Source organism: Scyliorhinus torazame, chromosome 19 (genome assembly GCF_047496885.1).
Source record: "Scyliorhinus torazame isolate Kashiwa2021f chromosome 19, sScyTor2.1, whole genome shotgun sequence".
NCBI lineage: Eukaryota > Metazoa > Chordata > Chondrichthyes > Carcharhiniformes > Scyliorhinidae > Scyliorhinus > Scyliorhinus torazame.
This window is the reverse complement of record NC_092725.1, coordinates 55,399,724-55,414,893: the sequence shown is the minus strand read 5'-3', so window position 1 is coordinate 55,414,893 and position 15,170 is coordinate 55,399,724. Positions and strand designations below refer to the sequence as shown.

Sequence of the window (15,170 nt, the reverse complement as noted above, 5' to 3'; positions counted from 1 at the left end):
CAGAGGGTGGTGGTAGATGGTAAATTTTCATCCTGGAGCCCAGTCATCAGCGGTGTACCACAGGGATCAGTGCTGGGTCCTCTGCTATTTGTGATTTTTATCAATGACTTGGATGATGGAGTTCAAGGTTGGGTTAGTAAATTTGCTGATGACACCAAGATTGGTGGTGTAGTGGATAATGTGGAGGGCAGTTGTAGGCTGCAAAGAGACATTGATAGGATGCAGAGCTGGGCTGAAAAGTGGCAGATGGGAGTTTAACCCTGATAAGTGTGAGGTGATTCATTTTGGTAGGACAAACTTGAATGCAGATTACAGGGTTAACGGCAGGGTTCTGAAGAATGTGGAGGAGCAGAGATCTCGGAGTTCATGTCCACAGATCTCTGAAAGTTGCCACCCAAGTGGATAGAGACGTTAAGAAAGCCTTGTGGTAGCATTTATTAACAGGGGGATTGAGTTTAATAGCCGTGAGGTTATGCTGTACAAGACCTTGGTTAGACCGCATTTGGGGTAGTGTGTGCAGTTCTGGTCACCTCATTATAGGAAGGATGTGAAGCATTGGAAAGGGTTCAAAGGAGATTTACCAGGATGCTGCTTGGATTGGAGGGTAGGTCTTATGAGGAAAGGTTGAGGGAGCTAGGGCTTTTCTCATTGGAGCGAAGGAGGATGAGAGGTGACTTAATTGAGGTGATAAGATGATGAGAGGGATGGATAGAGTGGACGTTCAGCGACTTTTTCCTTGGGTGGATGTAGCTGTTACAAGAGGGCATAACTATAAGGTTCATGGTGGAAGATATAGGAGGGATGTCAGAGGTAGGTTCTTTACTCAAGAGAGTGGTTGGGGCGTGGAACGCACTCCCAGCTATGGTTGTGGAGTCGGACACTTTAGGAACTGTCAAGCGGTTACTGGATAGGCATATGGAGTGCACTAGAATGATTGGGAGTAGGTTGATTTGATCTTAGTTTCAGACTAGTTCGGCACAACATCGTGGGCCGAAGGGCCTCTACTGTGCTGTACAGTTCTATGTTCTATGAATGTTACACATAATGAATTGACTATTGTATTTCAGTGCATTTAGCAATAAGAATGTATCAACTAATTGGTTACAGCAAAATCGATGGCCAGTGGTGGCGTGAGAAACCTAGTCTCATGAGACTGTGCACGTAGACGCTGAATTAACTTTGATGGACACGGGCAGCACGGTGGCGCCAAGGTCCCAGGTTCGATCCCAACTCTGGGTCATTGCTCATATGGAGTTTGCACATTCTCCCCGTGTTTGCTTGGGTTTCACCCCCACAACCCAAAGATGTGCAGTGTAGGTGGATCGGCCAAGCTAAATTGCCCCTTAATTGGAAAAAATGAATTGGGTACTCTACATTTATAAAAAAAATGTAAAACAATTTGATGGACACCAGTCAATCCGAAGTAATGGTCAATATTTGATTAATAAATCATCCTCTAAGTAATGGCCATTCATTTGAACAGATCAGGAAGTCTCAGCTGAGAATTAGAAACCAACGAGAGTAAATGAGGGATTAGACCATAGATAAGGATTCCCTTAAAAGTAAGACCTCGTGGTCGAGGTCGCATTCCCGAATCCACTGGGGCTGGTTTAGCACAGGGCTAAATCGCTGGCTTTGAAAGCAGACCAAGGCAGGCCAGCAGCACGGTTCAATTCCCCTACCAGCCTCCCCGAACAGGCGCCAGAATGTGGCGACTAGGGGCTTTTCACAGTAACTTCATTTGAAGCCTACTTGTGACAATAAGCGATTTTCATTTTCATTTCATTTCAATTCTTGCATTCCTGAATTCTTGAATCATCTATCCGTTTGTTTGTGTTTAAAGTGATTTCTTTATGCTTTTATGTTTAATGCTTTTTGTGCCATGTGTTTGACCCTATTATATATTGTTTGATATTTTGTTTCTAAGTTTTGATTCAGTTCTTATTTAAGTGTATTCAAGTGAGTAATTGTATTTTTGACACCTCCAATCAACCGGACTATCAACTCTCATTAGAAGTTAAAATAAGATCCCGAGAGGCTCCAATGTCTTGATAAATTCAAATCCGGTGGCTTTCCCAGTTACAGTTTTTAGTTTGTCTGGCCCAGCGCAGGTTTCGTTCCCGGTCCTGGTACCAGTGCATCTTGGCAATTATCAGCCTCAGCTGTTCACCGGTTTTGGGCTTTGGACAAAGCTATCAGTGAACTCTGTCAAATTCTGGTGGATTGGGGAAGCTATGCCTTCCCACCAGATTGGGCCACAGTCTGTGGGGTTCCTACCTTCGATCCCCTCCGGTAGGCCCACGATTCGTAGGTTTTGGCACCGCGACCGGTTCTCCTGGCCCTCGAATTTCCCTTTCAGGTTCCGCGCACAGCCTTGCCATCTCAGGGCAATAATCCGGTCACCCTGGTCTGTTGCTGTACTTTCCAGCTCCTCGATCATTTCCTTCTGGGCTTCCAGGCGCCTTTCCGCCTTATCCAGGGCCACCTGCATGGTCACTGTAGCTTCGGAAACCGTACCCTTCACTGCAGCTCGAGTGTCCGATTTCGTCTCCTCCCGATGTGCTCTCAATTTTCTTAAGAGAAACATCCTCCACCCATCCCCTGGTGTGGGGGGGCTTCTCACAAGGCGGGCCGGTCCCTCTCGCTCTGGCGAAGCCAGAGTTTCACCGCCTCATGAGTCGGCTGGTTCGGTCGTTTGCTTGTCCAGCCTTTTTCCGCTCCTGGTTTCCACCATCCTCTGGAGTGGCTGCTGTTTGGCATTTTTCTCTCTCTATCATGTTGTGGTAGTAGTGTGGGGGTTTTTGGGGTGTTGACGGGCATTTTCCAGGCAAAAGAAGCCTATTTATCAGGTTTGTGATAGGAGACCCACCTGATGTGAAACTTCTCAGCACATCCCCATCACCGGAAGTCAACTGAATGTAATTTTAACAATGGTGGAACCAACATAAGGAGCTGAATGGCCTACTTTTGTTCCTAGAGTGTTATAGTGGTGAAAAACTCAAATCACATTCTGCCGGCACCACCACTATTTGACAGGGCAAAGAATTGATAACTGCATCATTAGATGTTAAATCAGACAGAGTATGAACATGTCACATGCCAACCATTATACTTTATGCAGCTTTGTGAATTAAGGAAGACACTATCAGGCAGCTGCATGAACATTTCACATACTTTCGGTTACGAGATTACACAATACAAATGAAAGTCTTTTGCTCTGAAACCCCGTTTCCCACAGAAATTCAATGCATCAAGAATCAAATGATTGTGTGATACTGAAAAGTAATTCCATGAAACAGGTTTAAGAGTAGGGCTTGATTCATGGTGTGCTGTCAACATGATTCAAAACTGCTGCTTGTCACACACTGCTTCAAAGATGATCTCACGGAGACCCTGCAGTTGAATTGAACCAAATCTTTTTATTTCTATACAAACATAAATCAATCAACACATTGTCTCACTGAACCATCCATTCTGTGATATGCAGTGATTACGCTGGAATTATTTAATTACAATGCAGTTTAACTATAAGATGCAACAAATCCGTATGAATTCAAAAATAAAAACCAAAATTGCGGCAGATAACTACATCTATATGATGTTTATCGAGATGCACTTCCTAAATCACAACACTATCATAAAGCTTTGATAGACTCACAAATTTCAGTTCCGAAGTTTCTTAGGCCGCTGTGCCAATGCTAGCTCCCAGAGCCAGCTGCTTAAATACCAGTTCTGTGCTCTTTCTGCACAGCATATATCCTCAAGGGTTTACCTAATCTCCTAAATGTCATCTCTTAATTACTGTGATTGACAATGACCTTAATACTCACTCATGGTAATATATTTCATTTATTCATGGAAAACAATTTTTAGTAACCACTTATGCTGCAATTTCTCATATCTTCCAATGCTAATCACAAGTCTATATACCCTCAGTCACAGATTCCTTGACCAGTAGAAATAATCTTCAACAACTGCATTTACTCGTTCAAACTCTCAAAACTATGAATTCTCATGAATGTATTACCCCACTCTCCAGAGAATATAGTTCTGGAAGTCTAGGTCTCTGATCATAAAATTCTCCTGTTTGCCTTGTTATTATTGTGGTGAATTTATATTATTTTATATATCAGTCCATGCGATGGGAATATCACTGGCAAGGCCAACGTTTGTTGCCCACCACTAATTACCCTGGAGAAGGTGGTGGTGAGTTGCCTTCTTGAACTGTTGCAGTCCATGTGATGTAGGTACACCCATAATGCTGTTAGGGAGTTCCAGGACTTTGACCTAGCGACATGGGATGTGGCATCTTTTCATCATTATTTCCATAACAGCATGTTTAATTTGAAGTGAGGAGATAGCGAGGGGGAGAAATTAAACTTCAAACGACAGTCACCTCGCCTAACACTCCTCCCCCCTAATAGGACATAAAGAGGGAGAGAAGACATGTGTGCAAAAGAAAATGACAAAGAACATGAGAAGGATTGTGATATGGAGAGAGAAGAAATATGCGAGCAAGATAGAACAAAAAAGAGCTGGGAAGGGGGCAAAGAACACAGCAGTGAGCCAATTAGCCCCTCATACCTGTTCAAATATTCAATGAAATTATGGTCAATCTTGTAATTAGTGAAAACATTGGTGAGTTACTATTTTACATGACATTCGTTTCGACGAGTGTATAATTGTCTTTTCTGGCTCTTTAGTTTAAAAAGGTTGGCCACACTGATTTAGATCAACAAGGGCAGAAGTAATCAGTAATGAGCGAATATCTTTTTTGACAGTCTCCAATGACAGGAACTACAATGCATTACTTAAAAGACTGGAGTTCAAAATAATCTCAGCTAATCCCATTGGTACAGGAAGTTCCTGTATGACTAAAACGTCTTGCGATATTTGCAATCATTCTTATCTCATATTATTCATGGCAAATTAATCTGACCGAAAAAAAACTCTTGTGTGTCAGGAACATATGCTAAGAAACAGAGAGATAGATAGATCACATAGACACATGAAAGGTAGATGGAAATAGAAATGAGAGGGAAGGGGAAGGAAGAGACTTGCAGACACACAAAAAAAAGAGGAAATGAGAGGAGAAACACAAACCGGAAGTAGACAGACAGACAGACAGGAAGGTAGTAAAAATGGGAGACAGAAAAGTACACAATCACACTCTCCAGCAGCCTGTTCAATTAAAGGTGAACATGTACATTGCAACAAAGTCAACTTATAAAAGAACACTTACAGGAGGAACATCTCGGTCAATGATTGTCCTAAATATTTCCATCCATTGAGTCATGGTTTGTTTATTTACCAGCTGCAGTGGTAGTGCGTACTAACAAAGGGAAGTAAAAGAGAGACAGCTTAGTTGAACAAATCTAAAAAGAAGTTCTAAAAATGTCAAAATTCTGCTTATAAATGTAGTGCTTTACATTAAATGAACTCATGTTTAATTTGTAGAGATTCAGTGAGTTTCTAGGTTCATTCACACACACACTAAATATTCAAAATTACTAATGCCAAAATTAATGAATTATGGCAACGTAATGATAATAGAGGGGAAACATCCTTAGAAAAATTACTGGTGCGGTTTTGGCCCTTCTTAATGATCTTTTCCTGTGTGAAACCCCAAATAGAGGATAAATACGTGACCAACATCATGACGGGCAGCTACTGGAAGATGGGAGAACAGACAACTCTTCCATTTACTCTCGCGACTTGGGAGGATTCACTCATTTTCATTCATCTTCCCTCCTCTCCCACTATCATAATGGGATAGCATCATGTCAATTGGTTACTTCAGTCAATGTGCTCCAAAAAGTAATTAGCTGCACAAATCTTATTGAAAATATGGTATGGTGCTATACAAATACAAGCTTTTTAATAACACCAATCATGAGACCAGTGAGCATGAGCCTCCTTTCTAACAACTACTGGCACAGTGTACTCAACCTCCCAACACACATCACCCCGGTGTTATTCAATACCTTATCCATTACCCACATGCGGCTAAATGGAAATTCAGTTGTTGTTAATTACATTTTGATTAGTAAGTAAAATTAGAGTAATAGACAGTTATTGGCAGTGTGATCTCAATATTTCTATGCTGCAATTGTGGTTGTAATTCATTAGCTGTTATACACTTTGGGACATCTAAGGTTATGATAGGTGCTCTATAAATGCAAGTCTTTCTCACATTTGTATAGCCAATGCATGTGAACTTCAATCATTGTGCATCTGTTGGTAAAATAATCTGACAAAAAGCAGAGCACGAGTGCGTTTTGGATAATGGCGCACACTTTATTTCCTTGATCATCGTTTGTTGGTTATCTGCAAAAATAGTGTGCCATAGGGGTGAAACTGGCGAGCTTCAGCGCTGAGAATGACATCAACGCTGTGGGGCAGGGTGAGCCATAATCCTGGTCAGCTCGACCTCTTGAAATCATCACTCCAGGCTGCAGACAAAAGCCTGCCCAAACCACGAGGGCTCATCATGGCAGAGGGGAAGAGCATTCAATTACATTCTGGATGGAGTGCAGAGACAGGTCTGGCGCATCTCACTGTGCAACTCAACATTCTCAGTAATAACTCTGAAGAAGTCAACATACCACTCAAAACTGCTGGACAGAAATCAAGAAACTGCTGAAAGAGCAAGTCTGCAAAGCCTTGCACTGAATGGTGGTAGATGGTTAGTTGCATATACAAGTGAAATAATTATCAGTGTACATAAAACATCTATGTAAAACTTTACAAAAGTACAACTTTGCAAACTATGAAAAGCTGAAATAAAAACAAGAAATACTCAGGTCAGGAAAATATGTGGAGAGAGGAACAGGAGTAAACATTTCCGCTCAACAAACTGTCAGAATGGTTCTGATGAAAGGTTATTTTCTCTCTCCACAGATGCTGTATAACCCGCTGAGTACTTCCAGTACATTTTGTTACACAACGCATTAATAAGTTGGGAGTACTGTTGCAATAGCCAATACGATGGAAGCTGAGCCAACACTGGGGGCATGGATCAAATTCGCTAAATTCTGTTTGCCAGGAGTTATTTAAAATGGGAAGATATCGAGCAGATAAAAGTGGTTGAAAGGTTGAGAATGAAGAGATAAACCATACATCACATCTACAAGAAATTTAGAAAAGAAGAGGAGAAACCTTGTTCCTATGAAGATGCAGAGTGCGCTGTTGGAGTTAGTGATTAGCATGGAGGCCATGTCAACTTTCAAGGCCAGATTGTTTGAAGGAAAAGAGAATAAAGAGATGTGTGAATAGGGTAGGTACGTGGGGTTAGCACTTCACTCTTGAGGAGTATAACTAACAAAACAGAAATGGTTTAATTCTGTGGTACAATTTCTATGCAATTTGCAACTTAACTACTCTGGGCTCAATGTGAATTTTGTTTTAAAAGTGTGACGCCATCTTGTTTAAATCGGCATTGAAAAGTGACTATTTTCCAGATTCCTTTTTGTATTAAAAAAAAGGAATTAAAATTCCAGAGAGGTTACATGGAAATGAGGGGAGCGTTTGACATCAGTATTGGAATATTGGAAATTATTTCCAAGGCATGATTCACTCCCTCACCAACTTGCAGCTGAGGTCGGGAGACTGGCTAAAAAGTCATGTTTTTGTTGAACTTGGATTTGTGTGTTCGACTGGCACATTATGCATAAATATGGTCAGACAGCAACTAAACGATGTTCTTCATTTTTAGAGACCCACAAAGTGACCGTTCATCCATAAAGCAGAGTTTATTGGCTCAAGTGGAGCAGCCGGCCCCATTGTTGTATCCCACATTATAATAAGCATTGTAGTGTTGCTAAATCATAAACTAGAAATGCTCTACCCATCAATAGAACATAGAACTGTACAGCACAATACAGGCCCTTCGGCCCACGATGTTGTGCCCAACTAGTGCAAGCTTAAATCTGCAGAACCTCGTAAAAAGATTGAGGTGGTGTGGAAAAAGCGAAATAGGTATGCAGCCGCAGCAACGAGTAGGCTTTCTGCTGGTGTGTGGGTGTCTTGTACTTAAATAATCTGTCAACGCGGTGTTCAAGCACACATGAAAAGATTACCCAGTTGAGCAAGACACCCGAGGGTTATCAGCAACTGTACATCATTAAAGGTTAGTGCCTTCGAATACAGTGAAAGGCAGGCTTGAATTTATATTGTTTCATGACCCAAAGATACTTCAATGTACTTTATAGCCAATGAGATACTGGTGAAATGTAGTCACTGTAATGTAGGAAATGTCCTACAAACAGCAATTCACAGTAACTTCATTGCAGTGTTAATGTAAAGCCTACTTGTGACAATAAAGATTAATAAAAAATAAACAGCTTTTCCAACATTTTATGTTTTTATATCCGATTTTCAGCATCCGCAGTATTTTGCTTTATTTTAATGTGAATGGCTGAGTGGATAGTGGATGCAGAAGAGAAGTTAGAAATTGAATATAAGAATGTGAAGTCTTTAATAAATATGTTAACAGGATAGCTGGACCAGCTATTCCACTGAAGGCAATAAAACTCTGCTTTATGGATGAATCAGTGGCTTTGCGAGTCTCCGAAGACATGGAATACCTGTGCCAGATCATTATTTCGCTGCTTTATAACAAGATTTATGTGCAAGTCCAACACATAAAATCAAGTACAACAGAAACACGAGTTTTGTCTACTTAGCTGTGAGGAGAGGTTGAATAAACTCGGTTTGTTCTCACTGGAACGTCGGAGGTTGAGGGGGCGACTTGATAGAGGTCTACAAAATGATGGAGGGCATAGACAGAGTGGATAGTCAGAGGCTTTTTCTCAGGGTAGAGGGATCAATTACTAGGGGGCATAGGTTTACAGTGCGAGGGGCAAGGTTTAGGGGAGATGTACAAGGCAAGTTTTTTTGCACAGAGGGTAGTGGGTGCCTGAAACTCGCTGCCGGAGGGAGTGGTGGAAGCAGGGACGATAATGACGTTTAAGGGGCGTCTTGACAAATACATGAATAGAATGGGAATAGAGGGATACGGACCCGGAAATGTAGGAGATTTTAGTTTAGACGGGCAGCATGGTCGGCGCAGACTTGGAGGGCCGAAGGGCCTGTTCCCGTGCTGTACATTTCTTTGTTCTTTATCAGGCAGAACATTCTTTCAAGTTACTTAAACGTGGTGGCTAATCAGCCCGTCAGAATAAACGGGCTACTTTTCTAAAAATTCATTTGCAGGATGTCGGTGTTATAGAATCCCTACAATGCAGGAGAAGGCCATTTGGCCCATCAAGTTTGCACGAACCTTCCAGAGCATCCCACCTAGGCCCACTCCCACACCCTGTAACCCCACCTAACCATTGGGACACCAAACCACCTAGCCTGCACTTCTTTGAACTGTGGGAGGAAACCAGAGTAAATCCATGCAGACACGACGAGAAAGTGCAAATGCCACACAGACAGTCACCCAAGGTCAGGATCGAACTCATAGATCATAGAGGCAACAGTGCTAGCCACCGTGCCCAGCAAGGCTAGCAGTGATGGACTTTCTCAAATCACTGATAGCGGCTTAACATAGCTGAGTAGCTTACCCGGTGACAGTTCGAGTCAATATTGCTGATGTGGGATCTGTCTCATAGGTAGACTGGATCAGCTGAGGACACATTCCTCAAGAACAGTAGCAAATCAAGAGGGCTTGTAGGACAATCTGAAAGCTTTGTGGTTTACTTTACTGATGCCATCTTTCTATTTCCAGATAAACCAAATTCGAATTTCAAGCTGCCTTTGCAGGGTTTATTCTCTGGATTATTAGTCCAGTAGCATAGTCACTATACTGCCATGCCTTATGGATCTGCTACTAGAGTTAGTAAATTCATTTGGATTCCACCCTCTCAATCAGGCCTACTTGCACAAGTTAGGAGTTTGGTTTAGTTCAGTTGGTTGGACAGCTGGTTCATGATGCACAGTGAGGCCAACAGTGGGGGTTAAATTCCCGTACAGGCTGAGGTCATTCATGAAGGCCCCAACATCTCAACCGAGCCCCTCGCCTGAGGTGTGGTGACCCTCAGGTTAAATCACCAAAGGGGAAAGCAGCTTCATTGTATGGTCATCTGGGACTATGACGACTTTACTTCACTTGCACGAATGTCAAGTTGTTAACATCCAGGTTTATAAACTAGCCAATCGAATGAAGATGCATAAGGCAGCTCCTTTAATTGAGCAATGTATCTTTGCTGTCCTGGGTGTTGTTAATCATAGAATTTACATGCAAGGAGTCCTTTCAGCCCATCGAGTCTGCACCGGCCCTTGGAAAGAGCACCCTACCTAAGCCCATACCTCCACCCTATCGCCACACCTCCACCCTATCCCCACAACCCCATCTAACTTTTTTTGGACACTAAGGGCAATTTAGCATAGCCAATCCACCTAAACTGCACATCTTTGGACTGTGGGAGGAAACCGGAGCACCCGGAGGAAATCCACGCAAACATAGGGAGAACGTGCAGTCTCCGCACAGACAGTGACCCAAGCCGGGAATCGAACCTGGGACCCTGGAGCTGTGAAGCAACTGTGCTAACCACTGTGCTACCATGCTGCCCATACCTGAACAAGTGCAAAGAAGATTTTTAGGATCTGCTTCTGAATCAGCACTGACCAATGGGTTACATCAGGCAGAAGTTGCAAGATTTGCTGCTGAATGCGTGGTAAAAATATCTGCATCGCTGCTATCAGAGGATCTCGTTCCTCCGCCTTCTTGAATCTGAAGAAAAACACATTGGGATTTAGCAATGATTTGAGACTGCACCAGTGCATGTGCACCAGAATTAAAAAGAAATTAGCTTTATCACAACCTCAGCGGAAGGATGTGAATTACAGAGAAAGCAACGCAACAGCTAAAACAGTGAAACTTAGCTTTTGAGTTGCGCAGTTAAACTTTCCATACCACATTCAGAAGTGTCAAAAATTAAAGGAAAGAGAAAATGATAGGCCACCATTTTGTGCCAAGGTCAAATGCAGGTGGGCTACAAGAAATGTTGGCAGATTGATCCCAGTCACAGATTTACATGCATCTAATAATCTTCAAATTTCTCTTTCCCCCCCCCCCCCCCCCCACTAACAGTTAAACTGTAATTAAACATCAGACTTGTGCTTATGTACAGCAATTAGATTTTGTGGTCTTAAAATGACATTGGTGATGACTGATGCAGTTCTAAATTCACAACAGAATAAAACGTTGTGCATTCGGTGGTACTTAAATCCCTGCTGTTTAAAAAGTTAGAGAACCTAACTTACTGTCATCAGCAGGGGCAAAGGAGATTGATGAGCACTATCATAAAATTGGTGAATGCAGCATGCTGGCACACTTTTGAATGCCCATCCCAGTCTCAACATCCATTTTATTAATATTAACAAATCCCAATTCAAAAGCATGTTTAAAAAAAAGAGCAAAGTAACTAATTTGAAAAAAACTGAGCATTCCATGAGGCCAAGCTGACCATAGAGAGTCTGCAATTACAGTATTCTATAGTTGTGCAGCCTCCATCATCCAGTGTCCCCACATGGCTGACTCTTTGAATTTACCTTACAACCACTATCTCTGCAGACACACTATATCATTGTCTCTTTCAATGGTTTTTCCTCCTATGTCTCCCTGTGAGCAATCTCATGGGAGGTCAACTATTTCCGGGAAAATACAACAATCCTGTCTCAATGAGACTAGCTGCTGACATAAAAGGGTTGAAAAAGACTTCATTGAAATAAGGACTGAAAATGCTGCAAGTACTCAACAGCATCTACTAAAGAGAAACCAAATTAATGTTTCAGGTCTGTGATCTTTCAGCAGAACTCACATATCAGAAGCATTACCATTGAATTCTGCATTGCCAATACAGATGCGATGGAGTCCTTACAAGGAGCAGGGAGAGGGGAAGTGCAGCACGGTTGCTGTGGGAGTTGAGTGTGTAGTCAAAGGTAACTGGAAATGAGCAGTTTACAGTGAATATTGGTTGATAGCCTATCCCAAAAACAGATAAAGAAATCAAAGAAAAGAAGAGTTGGAGATGGAGAAGACTAGAGCAGGGTTGAAATTGGAAGCAAAATCAATGACAGTTTCCATTTAGGGCGAGAGCAATACCGATCAATATATCCGAAAAATAGGTGAGGGAAAGGTCTGAGCAGCACTGGTACAAAGAATGCTCCACATATCTCATGAAAAGGCTGCACCATAGCAACATCTTTATTTTGAGGAAGTCATTGGAGTTGAAAATGCAAAAATTGTTCAATGTGAGAACAAGTTCAGTCAGGTAGAGGACTCATTGGGCTTCCATTCAAAGGAGCAGGGCGGCACGGGGCTCAGTAGTTAGCATTGCTGCCCACGGTGGTGAGGACCCAGGTTCGATCCCTGTCCTGGGTCAATGTGGAGTTTGCACATTCTCCCCGTGTCTGCGTGAGTGTCACTCCCACAGCTCAAAAGATGTGCGGGTTAGGTGGATTGGCCAGGGTACATTGCACCTTAATTGGAAAAAAAATAATTGGGTACTCTAAATTGTTTTTTTTTTTTTAAAAAAACAAAAAAAAAAAGCAGTAGAGAGCGCTCAAGCTCTCAGTCCAAAGATGTACAGGTTAGGTTATGGGCCATGTTAAATTGGTGCTTTGTATCCAGGGATGTGCAGGTTAGTTGGGATCATAGAGTTGCGGCGATGGGCGGGGGAGTGGGCTTAGGTAGGGAACTCTTGCAGAGGGTCTGTGTAAACCTGATGGGCCGAATGGCCTCCTTCTGCACTGTCGGGATTCTACAACTGTCCAGGTGGGAAAGGAATGCATGAAAGGACTGAATGTAGAACATCCTGATGAAAGGTCGCAGACTAGAAACGTGACCTCTTAACTCTCCACAAATGCTGGCAGATCAGTGGAGTATTTGCAGCATTGTGATTGCTTTTTTATTTCATAGAATTTACAGTGCAGAAGGAGGCCATTCGGCCCATCGAGTCTGTGCCAGCTCTTGGACAAAGCACCCTACCCAAGCCCACACCCCCAACCTATCCCCATAACCCAGTAACCCCACCCAACCCAACACCAAGGGCAATTTTGGACACGAAGGGCAATTTATCATGGCCAATCCACCTAACCTGCACATCTTTGGACTGTGGGAGGAAACTGGAGCACCCGGAGGAAACCCACGCAGACATGGGGAGGATGTGCAGACTCCGCACAGACAGTGACCCAAGCCGGAATCGAACCTGGGACCCTGGAGCTGTGAAGCAATTGCGCTATCCACAATGCTACCGTGCTGCCCCTTTCAGATTACCAGCACCTGCAGTTTTGTGCTTTTATTATGTACTTCATGGTTTTATTTTATGAATCACTGCAGATATTTTAAAATCAACTTACCGCATCATTATTTGGCTTTTAAAAACTAGAACATTTAATATAATATTCTGCTACAAATGTGCATTTCGTATGCAAGAAATTGAATTATCTGCTGTTCAGATGTTAACCTAGCTCTTTCTAAATGTGCATCTGCAATAATATCCCAATGTAGACTGAAACAACAGTTACAATGATTGTTCAATCAGGCTCATCTTCATCATATTTTAAAAACTGATTAGTCAACACACTAACAAAAGCATCCACATTATAGATACTTACTCATAGGTCCTGACCAGCTGGTACAGACACATTAGGCTGCCGAGCCAGCTTGCATTATTTGGTGATTGCAGGAAAAATCCAATTTTGTCCACCACCGCCGTCCATCGTCCTGGGAAATCGTACTTAATGATAGCACGAAGACATACAGCCAACTGAGACCTTCAAACATGACATTAGCATGTAAATAGTCACGTGTCCATGAGATAGAAACTTCATAACTGTTCCACGGGAGACTTGGCGTGCCCAAGGAAGCACTGTACAACAACTAAATGAGAAATGAATCATCGAGCCACGTAATGAAAGACAGGAAATTTCAACCTCTTGTGAAAACACTTCATTCTTACTTCGTGTTCACTCACAGAAGGACGTCAGAGCTGTGTAAGAAAACACTTTCCTTTCTCAAGAGTTCTCTCATGCAAAATAGGGGGCAGATTAGGAAATTATTAGAAGAGGTTCACTGCAGCAACTCCTGCACCCAGTAAATTGCTGGCTCAGAGTGGCACTGGAGGTACATCAGTCATGGGTTGTACACTCTGCTGCATGGGGGCATTTTGATGCCTTTCAAAAGACAAGCAATATAAATTGCACATACAAATGTAGGCAGCCACTATGCTTAGTAGTTTAGTTGGAAAAAGCACAGTTCCTTTCCCTCAAAACATTTAACTGTGTCATGATTGAAAGACCTTCGCCTGCATACCCATATCAACAGTCTACACCAGGTGGCGGCACAGTAGCTAGCACTGCTGCCTCACAGCACCAAGGTCCCAGGTTCGATCCCAGCTCTCGGTCACTGTCCGTGTGGAGTTTGCACATTCTCCCCGTGTTTGCATGGGTTTCGCCCCCACAACCCAAAGATGTGCAGGTTAGGTGGATTGGCCACAATAAAGTGCTGCTTAATTGGAAAATGAATTGGGTACTCTAAAATTTTAAAACAAAATGTCTACACCAGGCGGGGATTGGTTTCTATAGAGCTATTCTTCCCTATGGTCTCTTCCAACAGTTTGTCAGGAATTTTCGTTAAGTAATTTTTCTTTTAGCCCAAGTCAAACCCTTTCATAATTCCCCCCCCCCCCCCCCCCCATTAGGGGGAAATTTAGCGTGGCTAATCCACTTACCCTTCACATCTTTTTGGGTTGTGAGGGTGAGACCCACGCAAACACTGGGAGAATGTGCAAACTCCACACGTCAGTGACCCGGGGCCAGGTTCGAACCCGGATCCTCAAGCACCGTGAGACAGCAGTGCTAACCACTGCGCCACCGTGCCACCCAACCCTTTCATAATTTCATACACTTCTATTTGGCTTCTGCACAGTTCTTGGTTGTTATGAGAGATCAGACAAAACTGCTTGTTTTTTTTCCCCCCAAGTCATGCATAATGAAACTTTATAAGATTTGATTTCTGGGAAGTACTGTATCTATTGTAAAACCTCTTAACACCAAGTACAAGAGAGTGCAATAGAACATCTGAACCAAACTCCCATCATCCATGGCTCACAAGTATGTAAATAATTATTACTTTCTGGTGGTGCTAATTATATTTGAGAAGA

General features: G+C 42.6%; 1 protein-coding gene across 3 annotated transcripts in view; it reads right to left on the bottom strand.

Annotated features, from left to right (window-relative positions):
- ipo8 (importin 8) overlaps positions 1 to 15,170 on the bottom strand; it is a 122,279-nt gene that overhangs the window by 72,210 nt on the left and 34,899 nt on the right. For 2 of the 3 annotated variants that reach the window (XM_072484306.1, XM_072484309.1), the window contains 3 exons: positions 13,624 to 13,782; positions 10,579 to 10,735; positions 5,243 to 5,332 (listed from right to left, as the gene is read on the bottom strand). In XM_072484306.1, the coding sequence (XP_072340407.1) occupies positions 5,243 to 5,332; positions 10,579 to 10,735; positions 13,624 to 13,782 (406 nt within the window). The remainder of the gene's footprint in view (positions 1 to 5,242; positions 5,333 to 10,578; positions 10,736 to 13,623; positions 13,783 to 15,170) is intronic. The other variant, XM_072484308.1, reaches the window with a different exon arrangement.